Below are 16,336 nucleotides of genomic sequence, written 5' to 3'. Positions count from 1 at the left end.
TAATTAATAAAAATGAGTAGATGTATCAGTATTAGAATATACAGAACTTCACATTACAAGCATTACACTTCATTTGTTTGTTATCATATAATAAATGTATATAATAGGGAATAATAAAAGATGTTCAATACTAAGATTATGTTATAGTTTTTTTTTTTTAACTTACATTTCAAGTTTAGAAAGTTATAATGTTTATCAAGATCTACGTTTGCGATGCTAAATACTCATAAGGTTATATACAAAATTAATTTAGTGATTCATTAGAGTTTAATTTATTACATTGAAACCGAATAATTTTTTAAGGTTATATCTTAAAAATAACTTCAATCGTTCAGTGTTCTTAGTCTAAGTAAATTTTCTTTTATATTCTTTAAATATATTTAGGTATTTTGATTGGGAGTTGCAGCGTCTTCTGTTTTTGATTCTAAAGAGAATGGTGGTATTCTACAATCAAAGGCGTATCCATCTTCTCTTTCCATTCTAAAAGTTCCCCTGTAATTGCCAAAACATAGCTTAAATACAGTCGTAAATACACAAATTATATTAATAATTGACAAATGAGATGAACTACTGTTTACAATGTTAATATACAATAGATTTGAATGTAAAATATTTAAAATTCAAATTATATTTGACCTAACTTAAAATAATTATTCGATTAGTATTGAATAAAAATTTATATCATATTACTGTAGGATATGATTTTTAAATACGTACCACATATGACCACTGGGAGCTTGTAAACTAACATGACTACTATATTGAAAGGCTGGTAAGGTCTTTGATAATACAGGCTCTTGACCAACAACACCTCGCCCTCTTACTGTTTCTAACGTGCCAGACAAACTAAATATTCTCCAATGTCTTTCCCTTAATTGAACGCTTAAATCTCCAAGATTTTCTAATCTTATACAATAACGCCACTGGAAAATAATTTCTTTTTTTTTTTACCATGATACGATTTTTATAAACATGACTTATTATTATAAAATAATAACACATTAAGAATAAAAATTCTTATGTGAAAAGATGAATAGTGATATGAAATATTAAAGTATTAAATATTAAATATTTAAGTACAATAGTAGCACATAATCTCGAATGAGTTGGTTTATGATTGGCATTTACATCCTATAAATGCATTATAAAAATAAAAATTTATATAAAAAACTCTTAGTGTTATACTAAACAATGTAAATAGAAAGATACAATTTAGAAAAATATTTTATATACATAATTAATTATTTCTTTTTAATCATATAATCCAAAAATTAAAAAACAAAAATACACAGAAACTGTAGTAAGCATTAATAAAAATTTTTGTATAAATTAACAATGTATAATAAAATTCTGTGAAAAGGAAGCACAAATAATGAGAAATGTTTCTTCAATTAATATAAATTCTTTTTCTACCAACAATTAAATGAAAAACAATAAAACATTCATTTGTCGAGACCCATATTTTCCTTTGAATTATTTTGTTTAATTTATTTATTTGCAATATTTTACAATTAATAACATTTATTTCTTATATATATATTTGCATCGTTTAAGACAATTTAATTTAAGAATTCAAGAAAGAAATATCTTAAGTATTGTATAATTAATCTATTTTAATTTAAAAATAAAAATAAAAATGAATATGCTTATGTAAACGTTTCATATCTTAATGATAAAAGAGATTTAATAGGATGCACGTACCTAGTGAACAACAAATTATATGGATTGCTTAATATATTCATAATCATAATTGAATTATAATGTTGTTTATTGCCAAAATTTATGAGTTAAGTATATCTTAACTAATTTTCAACGACTTTAAATACAAACAAATTTGACTCTCCTTAAAGACCAACTGAAGCAGTATACAAGATGGATTTTAGGTATGGAGATACAGAGATATGCATATTATACACTGGATATAACAATTTATTATTGGTGCTATTATTCTGTTAAAATTGTAACCAAAAATTAGATTGTATAAACTTTTATGTAGTATAATATGCATAAAGGGGTCTGCAATAATTAATATAATTAAATTACCCAGTATACCGATGCGGCCTGGCTATCTCTACAACCCATATAAAATGGTATGACAGTAACTCTTAAATTCTCTGTAGTTTCTTTATGGACATCTGAAAGTTCTAACCATGGGTGATTTTTTTTTTGCCATGCCTGTAGAGTATCTTGAGCTATGAAAGGTGGATCCTTATCCGAATGATAAGAGAGAAATTTATCAAAGAGTTCGTGTTGTAAAGCTGGTTTTTCATTTGTTGTATAAGGTAAAATATCTTCATGAGCAACATAATCTAAACCTGGTATAGCATAAAGACTTCGACTGCTCTCATGATTCCCGAGGAAAGTTACGGCTTCAGTTTGTGCTCTCTATAATAATAGAAGTAAAATCAGTAACGAAAATTAATATTATACGTTTACATTAAAATTAAATGAGCTATATAATATATAAAAGAAGTATAATAAATATTACACATTAAAGTAAAATAAAATTTAAATCCAGTACCGCTAATGTTGCAATTATAAGCTTATAATCATATATTTGTAATTTAATACAATATCTTACTATTAATATTGTAAAAATATAAAAAGTACACATTTTTAATTGCAGTTAATTCTCTTGAAAATTTTTAAAATGAGGAAGATTTATATATTATTCAAATTTCAATTGTGCTGTACTTTAATGTCTGTTACTCATAATCTTTATGCGACAAATTAATTATTTACAAGAATCGATGAGTATTCATAATCACAAAATAGGCTTTTATGATTTATTGTTAATTTCATAACATTGCGGTTTAAAAGTTTATTAGTTTATTAGTTAATTTAATATTAACCATCCATAAAGTAAAAGTATAAATTGTACAATAATATAGAAAATACAAAATAAAAATCTTCATAAGTTTTTTGTTCTTTTTATATAAGAACGTTTTTAATTTATTAAATTTCTATCCATTTCTATATAGAAATTTATAAATTTCTAATGACAAATTATACTACATATACGAGTATATTAATAAATTTCAATACGTGAAGTGATTAAATACAAAAAGTTTTATACATTTATAATATTTAAATCAACATATTTTAAAGATATAAAATAATAAATGTATTTTATATACCAGATACGTACAATATAAGGACAATCTCGCTGGTCAATTAATACTTGATAAAATGTGTGTGTTCTTCCTTTTACTTCTTTTCCGACTCCGTTAAAATTTCCAGTTTCAGTACTACAATAAAGAAAATCGAAAACACATAAATATCTCTAACATACATATTAATATGTAATATTCGATTCATAAAAATATTTATAATTTTTTCAATTAATTTTAACATTTAAGATCTCTATATTTACTTTTGATTATTTGTAATGATAATTTATATTTATTTTATCTATAAGTATATTATTACAATAATATTTAATAATAATAATGATAAAACATTGTGTATAATACACAAGCTTAATGATCGTCTTATAAAAATCATTCTTGAATGTTTTTCTTTTTTTTCTTTTATTTGTTTTTTTTTTTTTTTTTTTTTTTTTTTTTTTTTTTTTTTTTTTACACAGCTACTCTTCTTGCCTGTTTGGTAAATCTCTGTCATACACTCTGGCAAGCCATGGAAAAAGAATAACCCCTCGATAACCAAAAACTCTGTGTAAAATCAACTGTCCAGTTTCATACTTTCCTTGGAGTTTTGGAGCTTCCAACTTGCCCACTTCAGCCAATCTTTACAAAAAAAAATAATCGCCATTCATTAATTATGCGCTTAACAAAGCACTCAATATTTATTAAGATTTTTATCTGGTAGTTAGTGGCTATATTATATTTGCACCTAGGTTATATTATTTACGTAATATCAATATTACCTAATATATCTCGCCACGTGCACAGAAAGGACGCTTTTCGTTAAATGAAGCAGTGACTTTTTTAATCCGTTACCCAAAGCAATCCGTGATAGTTCCATTGTGGATAAAAATAAATTTATAAATCAAAACTAAATGAAGGGATGTTCCGGCTAATCACCGGCCATGATATGCACAGCATAAAACACTGAAAGTCCTATTGATTGTCATTTCCAAACATTCGAGGTCTCGACCACACTATACTTAAATTGCATATACTGTAGAGCGCTCTACAGTCCGTGACACGTACTAGTGGAGTTTGATTTTCGAGATTCCGAGTAGAAATAATATTGACGGGGAATTGATATTTGAACGGAATGGGAGACGAATAAGGGATTGGGCATTGGGAGACAAATTAATAATGGAAAAATCAGACGTGTGCTATAACAAACTATGTTAAATTCTAGGGAATTATGCACGAAAGATAAACAATAATATTTCATTACGCATACTTTTATTATTGAAGAGAAAAACATGTTGACTTTGAAACAATATTGTTGATGTTTCTAATTATTATTTTACCCCACTATTTTGTATGAAAATTCACAAGTCAAACGATCAAAATTTAGCCCCATTACAATTAAAATCTCTCTGCTTAAAGTTATGAACAAAATATAATAAACATTTGGTTTATTAGCAAATGTATAGATTCAATATTCCAATAAAATAAAAATCAAAGGTTCTCTGTTAATTATATATATATATATATATATATATATTAGGACTACTTAAGATATTTTATTTAAATTGATATTCGAAAGATCGTTGTAAAGATACAAAAATATAATTGTCACTTCGTCTGCATAAAGTTTTCATTTGAGTTCATTGCTTTGATTTATAGGGCCCTATCAAAACTTTATCCGATAACTTTCCATTGTAATTTATAGTTTCGTGCGAATTATAACTCGAAGATTGAATTGGAAGGAGCAGTAGCGTATAGTTACGAAATATTCTTAAAATATTCTATGTGCAGCGGGTACGAGAGCGCCACGGTCCGACTATGCTTACTTCCAATTTCTTTATACTTAATACTTTGACTGCACCGACCTTTGGTGATAATTGTAAACTTCATGCAGATATGTTATGAATTTTTATGATTTGCTTCGATGTGCAACATACAAAGTATTCGAATCTAATCTCTATCAACCGTAATATTTTTTGTGAATACTCTAGCCACGTATTCGATATATGAATATCATATTTTAAATCATTATTCAACATTTTTCCATTATGAATAGCATAATTTCAAAAACAAAGCATTTTAAGCTTGGAAGTAAGTGATGAAATTTATTATTAATTTATATTGAATATATGCATAGGGTATTATATACTTATTTACAAAATTAGTCAATAAATCAATGAGTTAGCTTTCATACATAATAAGGCATCTCATCATATTGTATTTCAAAATATTGTTTTGTTAATCAGCTCTGAGAAATATACGAAATATAATCAGTAAAAATTTATCTGCGATGGAGCAGAAAAATTATACTACCTTGGCTATTACGGAGCCATCGCCATCAGTTTTCCATGTTCAATTAAATAGATCGAATAAACTTAATGCTCTTAACGGTACTATGTGGCTGTATGTCCATTTAATTATGAATTTATTATAATTTAATGTAATTTTGACAAATGGAAAATCCATCTTACTGTTTCAGAGAAATTGGAGAATGTTTTAATGAACTTTCTAATAAATCCGATTGTAGAGTGATTATTTTATCAGGATCGGGCAAAGCATTTTGTGCAGGTAGTTATGAATATTTTAATTAAATTGAATTAATTCAAAAATTCTTTTTCCCTGATTTAATATTAATACACGGTATTTTATTCATTGAATTACAGGAATAGACTTAATGGATGCTATGAAATTATTTCAAGAATTGGTTGAATTACCCGATGTTGCTAGAAAATGTAAAGTTTTAGAAAAAAAAATTAAGCAATATCAGGACTCGTTTACTGCTATAGAGCAGGTATAAATTAACATTTGTATAACTATTATTAAATAATTAGAACTAACAGTAGCAATATTTGTATAAAATGTAAAGCCTTGAATGTATTAATTTATATTTAAGTATACACAAGTTGTATACACAAATTTATTGAAATCAAAGCAAATGCATTTATAGTATGTTGTAAGTAAATTTAATAATAATTTTTTTCTATCTTAATTATGTATATTCTCATGAAGTCAATTGTAATATAATCTTATCGAAGTTGAAGTTACATTTATAAATATACTATTTTTTATTATAGTGCTCGAAACCAGTGATCACAGCAGTTCATGGAGCATGCGTTGGAGGTGGCGTGGATATGATTTGTTCCGCTGATATTCGATATTGCTCATCGGATGCTTGGTTTCAAATAAAAGAAGTCGATTTAGGAATGGCTGCTGATGTTGGAACACTACAGAGATTACCAAAAATAATCGGCAGTCAAAGTTTAGTGAACGAACTTGCTTATACTGGTCGAAAAATGTTGTCTTCGGAAGCTCTTCAAATTGGTTTTGTAAGCCAAATTTTAGATGATAAAACGAGGTACATTCGCTATATAAATATTTTGATCGTATTCCTATATACAGATTAATATTTTTAATTTATTAACTATTTTAAGTTTAATGGATAAAGCTCTGGATGTAGCTAAAGAAATTGCAGCTAAAAGTCCAGTAGCGGTTCAAGGAACTAAACTGAGCTTAAATTATTCAAGAGAACATACCGTTGGAGAAGGATTGAATCATATAGTATGTATTATTATCGATCATTCCACCTAAAAGTAAAAAACATAATAAAAAAAATTTCATATACTATTAGTTTTATTATTAATTACTTCTTAGTTACTTTATAACTTTCTTTTTTAGCTTATGAGAAATCAGATTATGCTACAAAGTGAAGATTTTATTAATGCAGCAACAGCATTAGCAACAAAAGGGGATAAGCCAGTATTTTCTAAATTGTAATATATTTTAGCCAGTATAAAAGATCTATTATATATGTAAATAATTTTTTAATCGAAATTAATATAAAAAACATTGTTATTATATTATAAAAGAAAAAACTATTTTTTATAATGGAAATGATTCAAAATTTTGTCAACAATTAACACATTACTTGTTGCACTAAAAATTTAACAATTTGCTAATTGCCGATAATTGCAGTATGTACTGATATTCTAAGAAAGTACTTGTAATGGTTTATTCCTTTACGCTCCTTTAATTTCCGACATTGCAAATATATTTTTGTCTGTGGGTATTTTTGGCTATTTGAATTTGAAGTACACGAAAGCGAATTATTTTTACAATAAATATTTTCAATTAATCAATTTGCCAAAATACTTACTATTAATAAATTAATATAATTTTCATAATTAATTCGATTTGTTTGTGAATCACAAGCAATGGACATCATTTCATTTACTTCTTGAACAGTAAATGGCTCTCCAACTTCCGTTACTGCCTTTTCTAATTCATTTCTCAAAATGTAACCTCGGTTTTCCGGATCCAACACTTGGAATGCTTTTAATAGATCTTCTGGATCAGTTGGTTTGTACCTATTAATTAAAGTATTTCGAATTTTTTGAAAATTATTTTTAAAACATAAATATGGTATTTTTCTATACGATGTGTATTTATGGGTTCACACTAATGAAATGTCAATGCTATATATGCTATCGACAAACGATATAAATTATTACAAACTTTTGTTCGCCAATGGCTTTGCACATATATTCAACGAAACGATCTTGGGGTACACAATTATTTTCAACATCTTCTACTTCAACCTGTATTTCTTGCAATTCTGCCTCAGTAATAACGCAACCTAAGCGAGACAGTTATTAAAAGTATTTATATTTAAAAATCATAACAGAGCATAAAATTTACCAAGAGATCTAATAATTGTTCCTAATTCTCTGACATCTACTTGATGGACTTTTGCATTATCAAATACATCAAATGCTTCAATAAGCCTTTTTTCTATTTGTGAAAATTCCATTTTATATATTGTAAATTATTATTTTTCTACGTAAAGAAACAAATTACTAATATTTTTTAAAATATGCATATTAATTTCATGTAAAATAGGTGTAGTTAAATATAGTCACATAATTAGTAGTTTAAAAATGATTAATCAATATCACTATGACAATTTTATTTATATGCACTCTTACACTCTATGTATTTGTCCTAAAATGTTAATTAAGCATTTTGTTTATTGTTAAAATATAAAATAATTAAAAAAAAACGTCAATCGATATATCTTTATTATCGATATATTATATATTATCAATTAATTATTTAATTTACTTAACATTGTATACATTCATAAGTTTGCTTCAATAATGTTCATTTCTTTTTTATTAACGTTATAATGTATAAAATAACGTATAAAATGGTACTTGTAGAAAATATATAAAATACGTATAGAAAGGAAAAAATAGAGAATACGTTAGTTTTGTTTAAAAATCGCATATTTACTTAGAATTATTTGTAAAATGTACATTCATTACTATATACAAAATAAAACGTCGTTGTATGTAAATTTCCTTAAAAATGCGACGTTTGCTTATAAATCTCATGCATGTCATCGATAATTTCTTGTGATCCAGTTCCAATTTTTTTGGCTATTTCAATCTTTTCATTTACAGGTAAGTCAAGATATTTTCTTACTAGATCCCCATCAATTATTCCTCGTGCTGGATTACCCTGCATCCTAATAGAACTACTGTAAGTTCTTTTAACATTAATAAAAATTAATAAAGGTTAATTCATTTTATATTATTTTATATTAGAAAAAGCAACAACAAGAGAATATGCTATGAAATTAAAAATTATTACCTGAAGGCTTTAGGATTTAAACCTGCTATATGATAAATATGACTAACTAGCACATTTTGTAACATAAGTAATCGTCGGTATGTCTTTTCAGGTACTGGAAGAATATAACCAAGGCTACCGTCTAGTGTTGCTATAATATTAAATTTTTATTCCATTAATATATGTGGTCGTAACGAGTACGATTAATAAAATTAATTGATTGAAAATTTACTTACCATACATTGTTACGTGTCTTTTCTCAGCACCAGAAAACTGTTTACCCGGATTAGCCGAATCAGTTGTTTTGCACTTTATTCTAAAAAATGTGTTTAATTTTTGTCCTAAGTGTATATCTGATTTTCTAATTAACTTTTGTCCCCCAAGACTTTGCGACGATTCAGGTTGATATGAAAATATTCCAATGTTACTTTCACCATCGGCTACAATGAAACCCAATTCATTGTTTTGAATAAAATACTCGATCGCATAAATCTCTGTAGTTCTGAAATCCTAAAATATCATAAATTTATGATTAAAGTTTTTATCTTATCGACATTATTGTAAAATATTGATTAATTAAACATACCCGACTAACGAGAGAAAGGGTTTTGTATTCTTGCTGAAATCTTAGTAAGCTTACAGACTTATAAACATCAGCAACAAGAATCAGACTTTTAATACTGAGCATCTGACACACATAAATTTGAGTATCTATAAATGCTACTCCCACCAAATCATTATCTTTTAATTGCCAAATATAAATCTGTATTGTGAAATAATTTAATTAAGTTAAAGTTACAAATTTTTACAAGTTACTAATTTTTTTTTTCTTTTGTGGTAATTAACGATAAATAATGATTAATATAATAACGAGAATTTAATAACCTTTTGACCAATAGCCGAAACTAAAAAACCAGATACTTGAGTTATAGCAGTTACAGGCCCCTTTTGTTCTTTTGCATAAATTTGTTTAAATCGATTTTTAGTTAGTGGTTGTCCCGGTTCAGGCACAACTTCTATGATGTCAAATATAAATATCTAAATAAAATCAACACGATTAAGTATTATAAAAACTATAATAATATATAAAAAAAAAAAAAATTATATAATAAGAAAATAAAAAAAATAGTGTAGATGAATTACTTACTCTGCCTCTGCTCGTTATGTCTTCTCCATAATTATAATTTGTTCCAATAACGATATATCCTTTCAGACCTGATCTCGTCCCTTCGTATGCCAAAGAAACGTTCTTTAAACACGTAACATGTTCCCACTGATCTAAATCAATTTTTGTATTTGGAATGGTATCCCAAGAAACTGGAGAAAATAACACTATGCTAAACTGCTCTTGACTTGGGTATAAAAATCTTTCGTTTCTTTCTTCTTCTGTAAATTCCTGCATATTATAAGATAATTTACATTATAAAATTAATTCAAACGATAAAAATGAAAAAAAAAAAAAAAAAAAAAAAAAAAAAAAAATAAATAAAGAAAGGACGTATTTACTTTGTCTTCCCCATTAAACCTATAATAACTTTTAAGTGTTTCAGATATACTTGTTACTACACAATAAGTTTTACTTTCAAGATGATATGTTACAAAATGTGGTGTACAGCGTAAAGGTACTTTTCTAACCGGCCAAGGAGCATCATAAGAGAGATGAGTAGGTAAAACGCAAATCCTCAATTCATCCTAATAAAAAGATGGTGAAAAGTTTTCGAAAATTTTACGATGAAAATGCATAAAATATTACGTTATACCTTTCGATTAAAATATAAGAAACCTTGCGGACAGTTGACATTATTAAATGGCGCGAATGATTTTACCGGTCCATCGATATTCATTGGATGGGCTCGCAATTCACCTCTACCAGTTAAAAATAACCAGTGAGGATAATCACCACCAATGAATACTCCATTATAACCGGCAATATTGCTAAAATATCGAATCATACATAATCGTGTATCGTTCATGATCGGTAGATCTTCTTCTTTTGGTCCAATTCTAGTTGAAATTATATTGATATATTATTTGTTATAATAGACATGCTTATACTATGGCTAATGCTAAATAAAATTTTATTTATATCTTATATTCCGATACCTTGCAAATCCAACGATAAAATTGTGATCTATTTTTTTGAAACGCAGTTTTAAATAACCTTTTGGATATCTGTATACTTGATAAATTTGTAATTCACTATCTAATCGTACTAACAGCATTGGTCGATTTCCATGATGCCCTAAAGCAACTACAGCAATTTCGCGAACCTACAAGATAATTAATTAGTTTTATTAAAACGAGATTGGAAAATAGTGATTTATTATGGTAAATTATGTTTATGTTAATTATAGCTACAAATTTACCTGTACTTCAGAGTTGACCGATTCATTAGATTGTGAGCCCTGCACGGTTGTAAATTCCATGCTGTCGTGTAATATATTTTGCCCAAAACCGAAATTTCTTATTAAGTAAGACAAACGCAATTCTGGTAATGAATATACTTCTAAAGTTCCACTATCTCTATAAACAAATAACCAATACGATGGTTTTATTTCTTGTAAATACTGTTGCCACCTGTGGTAAGTTAATTTTCTATTTATTATCAAAAATTGCGAATCAATTTATGCAAGTAGGTAAACTTACCATGGAGGTTTCTTTGTAGAACTTTCTTGAGGCTTTATTATAGGAGGAGCTGGCATTTGAAATGTTGGTGCATCACCGTATAACAAATCGTCTTCGTTATCAAGGCTCTCAATCACTTGTGGTTCATCTGCATTTTCATTATCAAATATTTCATCATCAACATCTTCGGGTAAAACTGTTGTAAATAAGCCACTGACATCTCTATAAGTACATACTGCTTCTATTTGGGGACGCTAAAAAATCAAATAAATTAGAAGAAATATAGCTCAATATAAACAAACGATAACAAAGTTTTTTTTTTTAAATATATATTAGCTTATTGAAATTTATTGGATTATTTCTGTGAGCCTCTCTCTCTCTCTCTCTCTGTGTGCGCGCGCGCGGATGAGATGCATATTATAAATAATTTTACTAAGAATTTTATCTAAGATATAAAAAAAATTCTATCAAATCATTCAAATGTCTCATTATTGTGAAGAATTATGTGAACTTACAAATAATAAGTTTACAGCTTGCGCATGTAATCGTGCCATTCCTCTTCCTTCTCTTAATGTTAAAAGTATGACTTGTCCATCTTCAGAGAGTAAAGTGACGTATGGATCTGCACAGCTAGCATGCACAATTGGACATCCCAAATCCATTGGCATATGTTGAATCTTGAATATTATAAATATGTAAATTTATAATTGTTGTTTAGAAAAATTTAACATATAATTTTATATATGCACACGCACTAACACACACACACACACACACACACACACATATATATATATATATATGTGTGTGTGGGTGTGTGTGTGTGCGTGTGCGCGCGCGTGCGTGCGTGTGTATGTATATTTATGTTTACTTGTTCTAAACCCTGCAGTAGCCTTACTCCCATTTGTGTAACTTGAATAATATAACGATTTGAGCCAAGATTTCCGGCAAATATCGTTGTACCTTGAGTACTAAAACCACTTTGATCAACAACTTCATTAATTTCTTGTCCAGTTTGAAGTATCTATTAATTAAAATAATTGTATAATTATTATTATTTAATTTAATCTATTGCTATGTACATCTATGTACGTACGCATTGGTAAATAATAGATTAATGTAAATTAAAATAATTTTTGACTTTAATTAAGAAAAAAAGTTTTATGTAAGGTTTAATCAAACATTATCTACCATTGTAGAATCATCCTGTGTTAAAATTAAAAATCCATGCGTTCCTTCAGTTTCCGTTTTTCCTCGATTGTCACTAATTGTTGAGTCTATAACAGTCCAAATATTTTCATAGCCTGGCAAATCAAACGTTGTTATGACCTTAAAATTATAAGAGTAATTCAATAAGTCTTGTATTTTAAATATTTAAAAAACATAAATGTTTAAAATGAAAAAAATGTATTAAAACCTGAGGTCTGATTGATCGCTGAAGAACACAAAGTGCTCCATTTTTACCATAACCGGAAGTTGTGACTAATTCCACATCTGGATCTGAACTATGTAAAAATTCTTCTGACAAAAACGCAGGCTCACCCATAGAAATATTGCCGCACGGTCCGATATTTAATAAACTATCGCATACCTAATTAGAAAGTAAGAAAAATTGTAATACAGTTATACAAAATTTAAATAAAAAATAAATTTTATTTTCAATACTTCAAAAATATAAGATGTAATTTGAATAGAAGTTTGCGTTTCACTGCCATAAACTTCTAATTCTTCAGGATCCTTAATGTCTAATACATCCGATGCCATCCAATCTTCTAAATAGTCCTGTTTTACTTTTTTAGCTGGTGGTTCTTCGCTATTACTGTTTAAAGTCATTTCTAGAACGGTAACATCGCTTATTTTCTCCGATTCCTTTTCAGTAAATCTTAATAACAATGAATTACCAAGACGAGATCCAAGAAATAAATAATTATCTTCACACATACAAACCTAAAAGAAAATAGAATATAAAATATAGTATTTTAATATTCATCTATTCTTATATTAAATATCTTTCAATGATTTTGATTCAATGAAATTGAATTCAAATATAATTTCGTGAAAATGATGTAAATTTTATATTGCTCAATAACATAATATGTAAATAGGACATTTTGATGAAGGAAATTTAAGAGGGCCAATTATTGGATTGTGGACTAATAAGATGAAGAAATTTCATAAAACCCAACTTTTTTTAACTCTTGTTGAAATTTACTTTTATATCGATTTAAATTAAAAATATTCCTAATAAAACAATATGTTGTAAAAATTTTATATACCAATCTTGATATCAACAATTGATTATACATACACAAGAAGTTAATACACTAGCAGCAGCTTTGTCAAAATGAAAACCTCGAACAGATCGCATACTATCCGCAAAAAGCGATAATACATAAAGTTCTCCAGTTTTTAAAGATATTACTAAGCGATCGGATGAAATAAATGCTACTTGAGAACTTTCTAAGCTTATCTTAACACCTTCCTGAGATTCTAAAATTGAAAGCATTATTTCAACATTGTATAATATAAAATTGCATACATTGATGAAATTTAGTTGAAATTTAACAGCATACTTAGAGGAAAATTTGTACATGTTTCAGATAAGCTATTCAATGATACTCCATAAGGTGGGATACTTTGATTTAAATAGATTAAGGAATTTATGGCCATTATTAGCGTTCCTCCGAGGGGTTTTTTCACTGGTACAGCCTGATAACAATCAAATGGTAAATTGGATACAGACCAAATAATTGGATGTACTTTCTGTTGAATATTTAAGGATATTGCAACCATTGCACAAGTATCTTGTCGTACTGCTATTCGTCTAAAATATCGTTAATTATGAATAAGAATTAAATATCAATTTGTCGCTTAAATTACGTTAAGTTTTCTAATATCATTTTTATTACCCTGCAAATGTTCTTACTGGTTCATAGAGAATTAACAGAGTTGGTTCGTAATACCCATGCAAAAATTGCAAGTCAATTATATTATCCATTTTTTCCTCTAAAGTTTTCAATACAATCATATATGATGATAATATTGGTGTTTTACTGGATGAAGATTTGGAATTTTCTATTAAATCACCTTCATCTAAAATTGGATCTTTACGAAAAGGTAATACTACTAATTTTCTACCATAAATTAACATGACTGCACATCTTCCTTCAGGATCGACTCGAACTATAGGCACATGATGATGATTGGTCCAGCCATCCTATTATAAATAATATTTTATGAGTAAATATATTAAATGCAAGCATATATACATTAAGAAAATTTGTAATTATTTTGTATACAAAATATTTCAAATGCTTCACTCTAATTCATTTCTGTATCAAAATAAAATCAGCTTCTATATCAAAAGAGCATGTTAATTTCAGACTATTAAAAACAATTTTTCTTTTTTTGTCTTTTCTTTTTCTTTTTGTTTAAATTCTATAAGATTCTGTAGAATGTATTGCAATGTTAATTTTATGCGATATTATATAAAAATATTATATTATAAACTTTAAGCAGATGCATCTTCTAACTTTAGCTGAATATTTCTTTATTACTTTTTTTAATTCGTTAAGAAAATATTCTAATAATTCTAATTATTATTAATCAAATATAGCAGTGGTTATATTAGTGGTAAAAATTGTTTTAAATTATATTAGTTGTATATTAAAATAAAAAATAAGTTACCTTTTATTTATTTTGCGTATTTATTTATTATTATATACTACGTTATATATATATAACGTTATATATACATGTAACGTATATATATACATATATATATATAAATGGAAAGGATAAAAGTTAAATCAGTATAAGAATTATTATAAAACCTTAAGTAAAATATAATAAAATTCTCTTATATAATTTAATGCATGAATATTATTATTATACATACTTTGATTTCTTCCTCTTCAAAATAATGTAACGAAACTGTTCTAAGATTATGAATTTCTGGATCATATTCAACAACAGATAGTTTCGCTTCTCTAAAACTTAGAAGAAGTGAATCTCTAGGTGAACCAATTAGTTGTACAGCTTGCATTGACATAATATTTCCATGCAAAGTATACTGCGCAAGACATTCAAGTCTCATTTTTGGAGGGCGTAAGTCTGTTAAGTACACAATAAAAAGCGATTAAAAATTGAGAAAAATTGTATCACAAACAGTATCACAAAATAGATTACAAGCAAACAAAATTTTTTACTTAATTATAAAATATGTAAATACCTGTGAATTTTTCTTTTTTTGTTGGATCTATATCGGGGATCAAGCGAAAAACACGAATAATATTTGTACCCGCGACAACAAGACATTTCTCAGCGCGATTAAAAAAATTGCAAGTTATCGCATGCTCCACTCCCGTCGCGGGATGAGTGGTTTTACAAATTGAATACATTATCCCTCTCGTTGTTATAAACAACGAGTCGGTGATATCCTAACCTATAAGCTTTTTCGATAAAAAGCGGCACGCTTTACCCAACCTTGACTTAAGACCGACCTGCTTTAATCCTAACTACGCTTCCCACCCCCCCGAACCCCAAAACACCGCGACGCTACCGGTATTGCTACTATACCATCACCGCCACTGTCACAAAAAAATTCAGCATCGCTATATATATATATATATATATATATATATATATATATATATATATATATATATATATATAGATTCATACACGCCCACACACACACACACACATATATATAAATATATATACATATATATATAAAAAGTTTTTACGGCGAGGGTTTATAGCGAAGGTCTAGGCCATTGGTTTTCAAATAGGCGGGCAAATATAAATATGAGGCTATGGTCGAGAATTTAGAAAAGGTTTTGTGAGATGGCTGAGAAAGGGTGTAAGAGGAGCGAGATGTTTATTTTTATAATAAATAATAATTCAATAAATCTCGCTTGGAGTAATATAGTTTAAGAATTTTTTTAAAATTTCATTTCGCTTGTCGATTCACCTTT

At 27.3% G+C, this 16,336-nt stretch overlaps 4 protein-coding genes across 5 annotated transcripts; 1 reads left to right on the top strand and 3 right to left on the bottom strand.

Moving 5' to 3' along the window:
* Nucleotides 1-147: 147 nt before the first annotated feature.
* Nucleotides 148-4,114, bottom strand: POLDIP2 (DNA polymerase delta interacting protein 2). Its single transcript, XM_011499300.1, has 6 exons — nucleotides 3,887-4,114; nucleotides 3,600-3,746; nucleotides 3,149-3,248; nucleotides 2,044-2,385; nucleotides 718-923; nucleotides 148-492 (listed from the first exon to the last, which is right to left on the bottom strand). The coding sequence occupies exons 1-6, from the start codon at nucleotides 3,982-3,984 to the stop codon at nucleotides 381-383; spliced, it is 1,005 nt and encodes a 334-aa protein (XP_011497602.1). The 5' UTR covers nucleotides 3,985-4,114; the 3' UTR covers nucleotides 148-380.
* Nucleotides 4,115-5,356: 1,242 nt separating this feature from the next.
* LOC105361973 (delta(3,5)-Delta(2,4)-dienoyl-CoA isomerase, mitochondrial) lies at nucleotides 5,357-8,638 on the top strand. 2 transcript variants are annotated; one of them, XM_011499296.1, is made up of 7 exons: nucleotides 5,357-5,507; nucleotides 5,584-5,672; nucleotides 5,768-5,895; nucleotides 6,179-6,459; nucleotides 6,536-6,662; nucleotides 6,780-6,874; nucleotides 8,564-8,638. In XM_011499296.1, exons 1-7 carry the CDS (start codon nucleotides 5,395-5,397, stop codon nucleotides 8,565-8,567), a joined length of 837 nt encoding a protein of 278 aa, XP_011497598.1. In that variant the 5' UTR covers nucleotides 5,357-5,394; the 3' UTR covers nucleotides 8,568-8,638. The 2 variants fall into 2 exon arrangements, with proteins under 2 accessions (XP_011497598.1, XP_011497597.1); XM_011499295.1 differs by lacking the exon at nucleotides 8,564-8,638 and having other exon boundaries at nucleotides 6,780-6,919.
* Nucleotides 6,970-7,931, bottom strand: LOC105361974 (EF-hand calcium-binding domain-containing protein 2). The gene is made up of 4 exons (XM_011499298.1): nucleotides 7,800-7,931; nucleotides 7,617-7,737; nucleotides 7,258-7,468; nucleotides 6,970-7,177 (listed from the first exon to the last, which is right to left on the bottom strand). The coding sequence occupies exons 1-4, from the start codon at nucleotides 7,909-7,911 to the stop codon at nucleotides 7,121-7,123; spliced, it is 501 nt and encodes a 166-aa protein (XP_011497600.1). The 5' UTR covers nucleotides 7,912-7,931; the 3' UTR covers nucleotides 6,970-7,120.
* On the bottom strand, nucleotides 8,424-15,848 carry CPSF1 (cleavage and polyadenylation specificity factor subunit 1). Its single transcript, XM_011499299.1, has 21 exons — nucleotides 15,589-15,848; nucleotides 15,256-15,470; nucleotides 14,267-14,574; nucleotides 13,931-14,181; nucleotides 13,666-13,847; nucleotides 13,023-13,304; nucleotides 12,775-12,948; nucleotides 12,549-12,686; nucleotides 12,229-12,381; nucleotides 11,873-12,034; nucleotides 11,379-11,611; nucleotides 11,099-11,309; nucleotides 10,836-11,002; nucleotides 10,493-10,736; nucleotides 10,239-10,424; nucleotides 9,880-10,128; nucleotides 9,618-9,770; nucleotides 9,319-9,495; nucleotides 8,969-9,242; nucleotides 8,754-8,883; nucleotides 8,424-8,649 (listed from the first exon to the last, which is right to left on the bottom strand). Exons 1-21 carry the CDS (start codon nucleotides 15,755-15,757, stop codon nucleotides 8,463-8,465), a joined length of 4,245 nt encoding a protein of 1,414 aa, XP_011497601.1. The 5' UTR covers nucleotides 15,758-15,848; the 3' UTR covers nucleotides 8,424-8,462.
* Nucleotides 15,849-16,336: the final 488 nt, after the last annotated feature.

This window comes from Ceratosolen solmsi, unplaced genomic scaffold (genome assembly GCF_000503995.2).
Source record: "Ceratosolen solmsi marchali unplaced genomic scaffold, CerSol_1.0 scaffold2, whole genome shotgun sequence".
Taxonomy (NCBI): domain Eukaryota; kingdom Metazoa; phylum Arthropoda; class Insecta; order Hymenoptera; family Agaonidae; genus Ceratosolen; species Ceratosolen solmsi.
Note: the sequence above shows the minus strand (reverse complement) of the source record. Positions and strands in the feature narration are given on the sequence as shown.

Bases quoted from the DNA above. Each gene is read 5' to 3' on its own strand.
- LOC105361974 (XM_011499298.1), bottom strand. From the start codon at position 7,911: ATGGAATTTTCACAAATAGAAAAAAGGCTTATTGAAGCATTTGATGTA. The intron at 7,469-7,616 runs GTTTGTAATAAT...TTTAATTAATAG, and splicing joins AAAGCCATTGGCGAACAAAA to GTACAAACCAACTGATCCAG. The intron at 7,178-7,257 runs GTAAGTATTTTG...AAATTCAAATAG, and splicing joins ATTATATTAATTTATTAATA to CCAAAAATACCCACAGACAA.
- LOC105361973 (XM_011499296.1), top strand. From the start codon at position 5,395: ATGGAGCAGAAAAATTATACTACCTTGGCTATTACGGAGCCATCGCCA. The intron at 5,508-5,583 runs GTATGTCCATTT...TTACTGTTTCAG, and splicing joins CTTAACGGTACTATGTGGCT to AGAAATTGGAGAATGTTTTA. The intron at 6,460-6,535 runs GTACATTCGCTA...AACTATTTTAAG, and splicing joins ATTTTAGATGATAAAACGAG to TTTAATGGATAAAGCTCTGG.
- CPSF1 (XM_011499299.1), bottom strand. From the start codon at position 15,757: ATGTATTCAATTTGTAAAACCACTCATCCCGCGACGGGAGTGGAGCAT. The intron at 13,848-13,930 runs GTATGCTGTTAA...TTTCAATTTTAG, and splicing joins ATGTACAAATTTTCCTCTAA to AATCTCAGGAAGGTGTTAAG. The intron at 12,687-12,774 runs GTTTTAATACAT...TATAATTTTAAG, and splicing joins AGCGATCAATCAGACCTCAG to GTCATAACAACGTTTGATTT.
- POLDIP2 (XM_011499300.1), bottom strand. From the start codon at position 3,984: ATGGAACTATCACGGATTGCTTTGGGTAACGGATTAAAAAAGTCACTG. The intron at 3,747-3,886 runs GTAATATTGATA...TTTTTTGTAAAG, and splicing joins CACGTGGCGAGATATATTAG to ATTGGCTGAAGTGGGCAAGT. The intron at 493-717 runs GTACGTATTTAA...TGGCAATTACAG, and splicing joins GCTCCCAGTGGTCATATGTG to GGGAACTTTTAGAATGGAAA.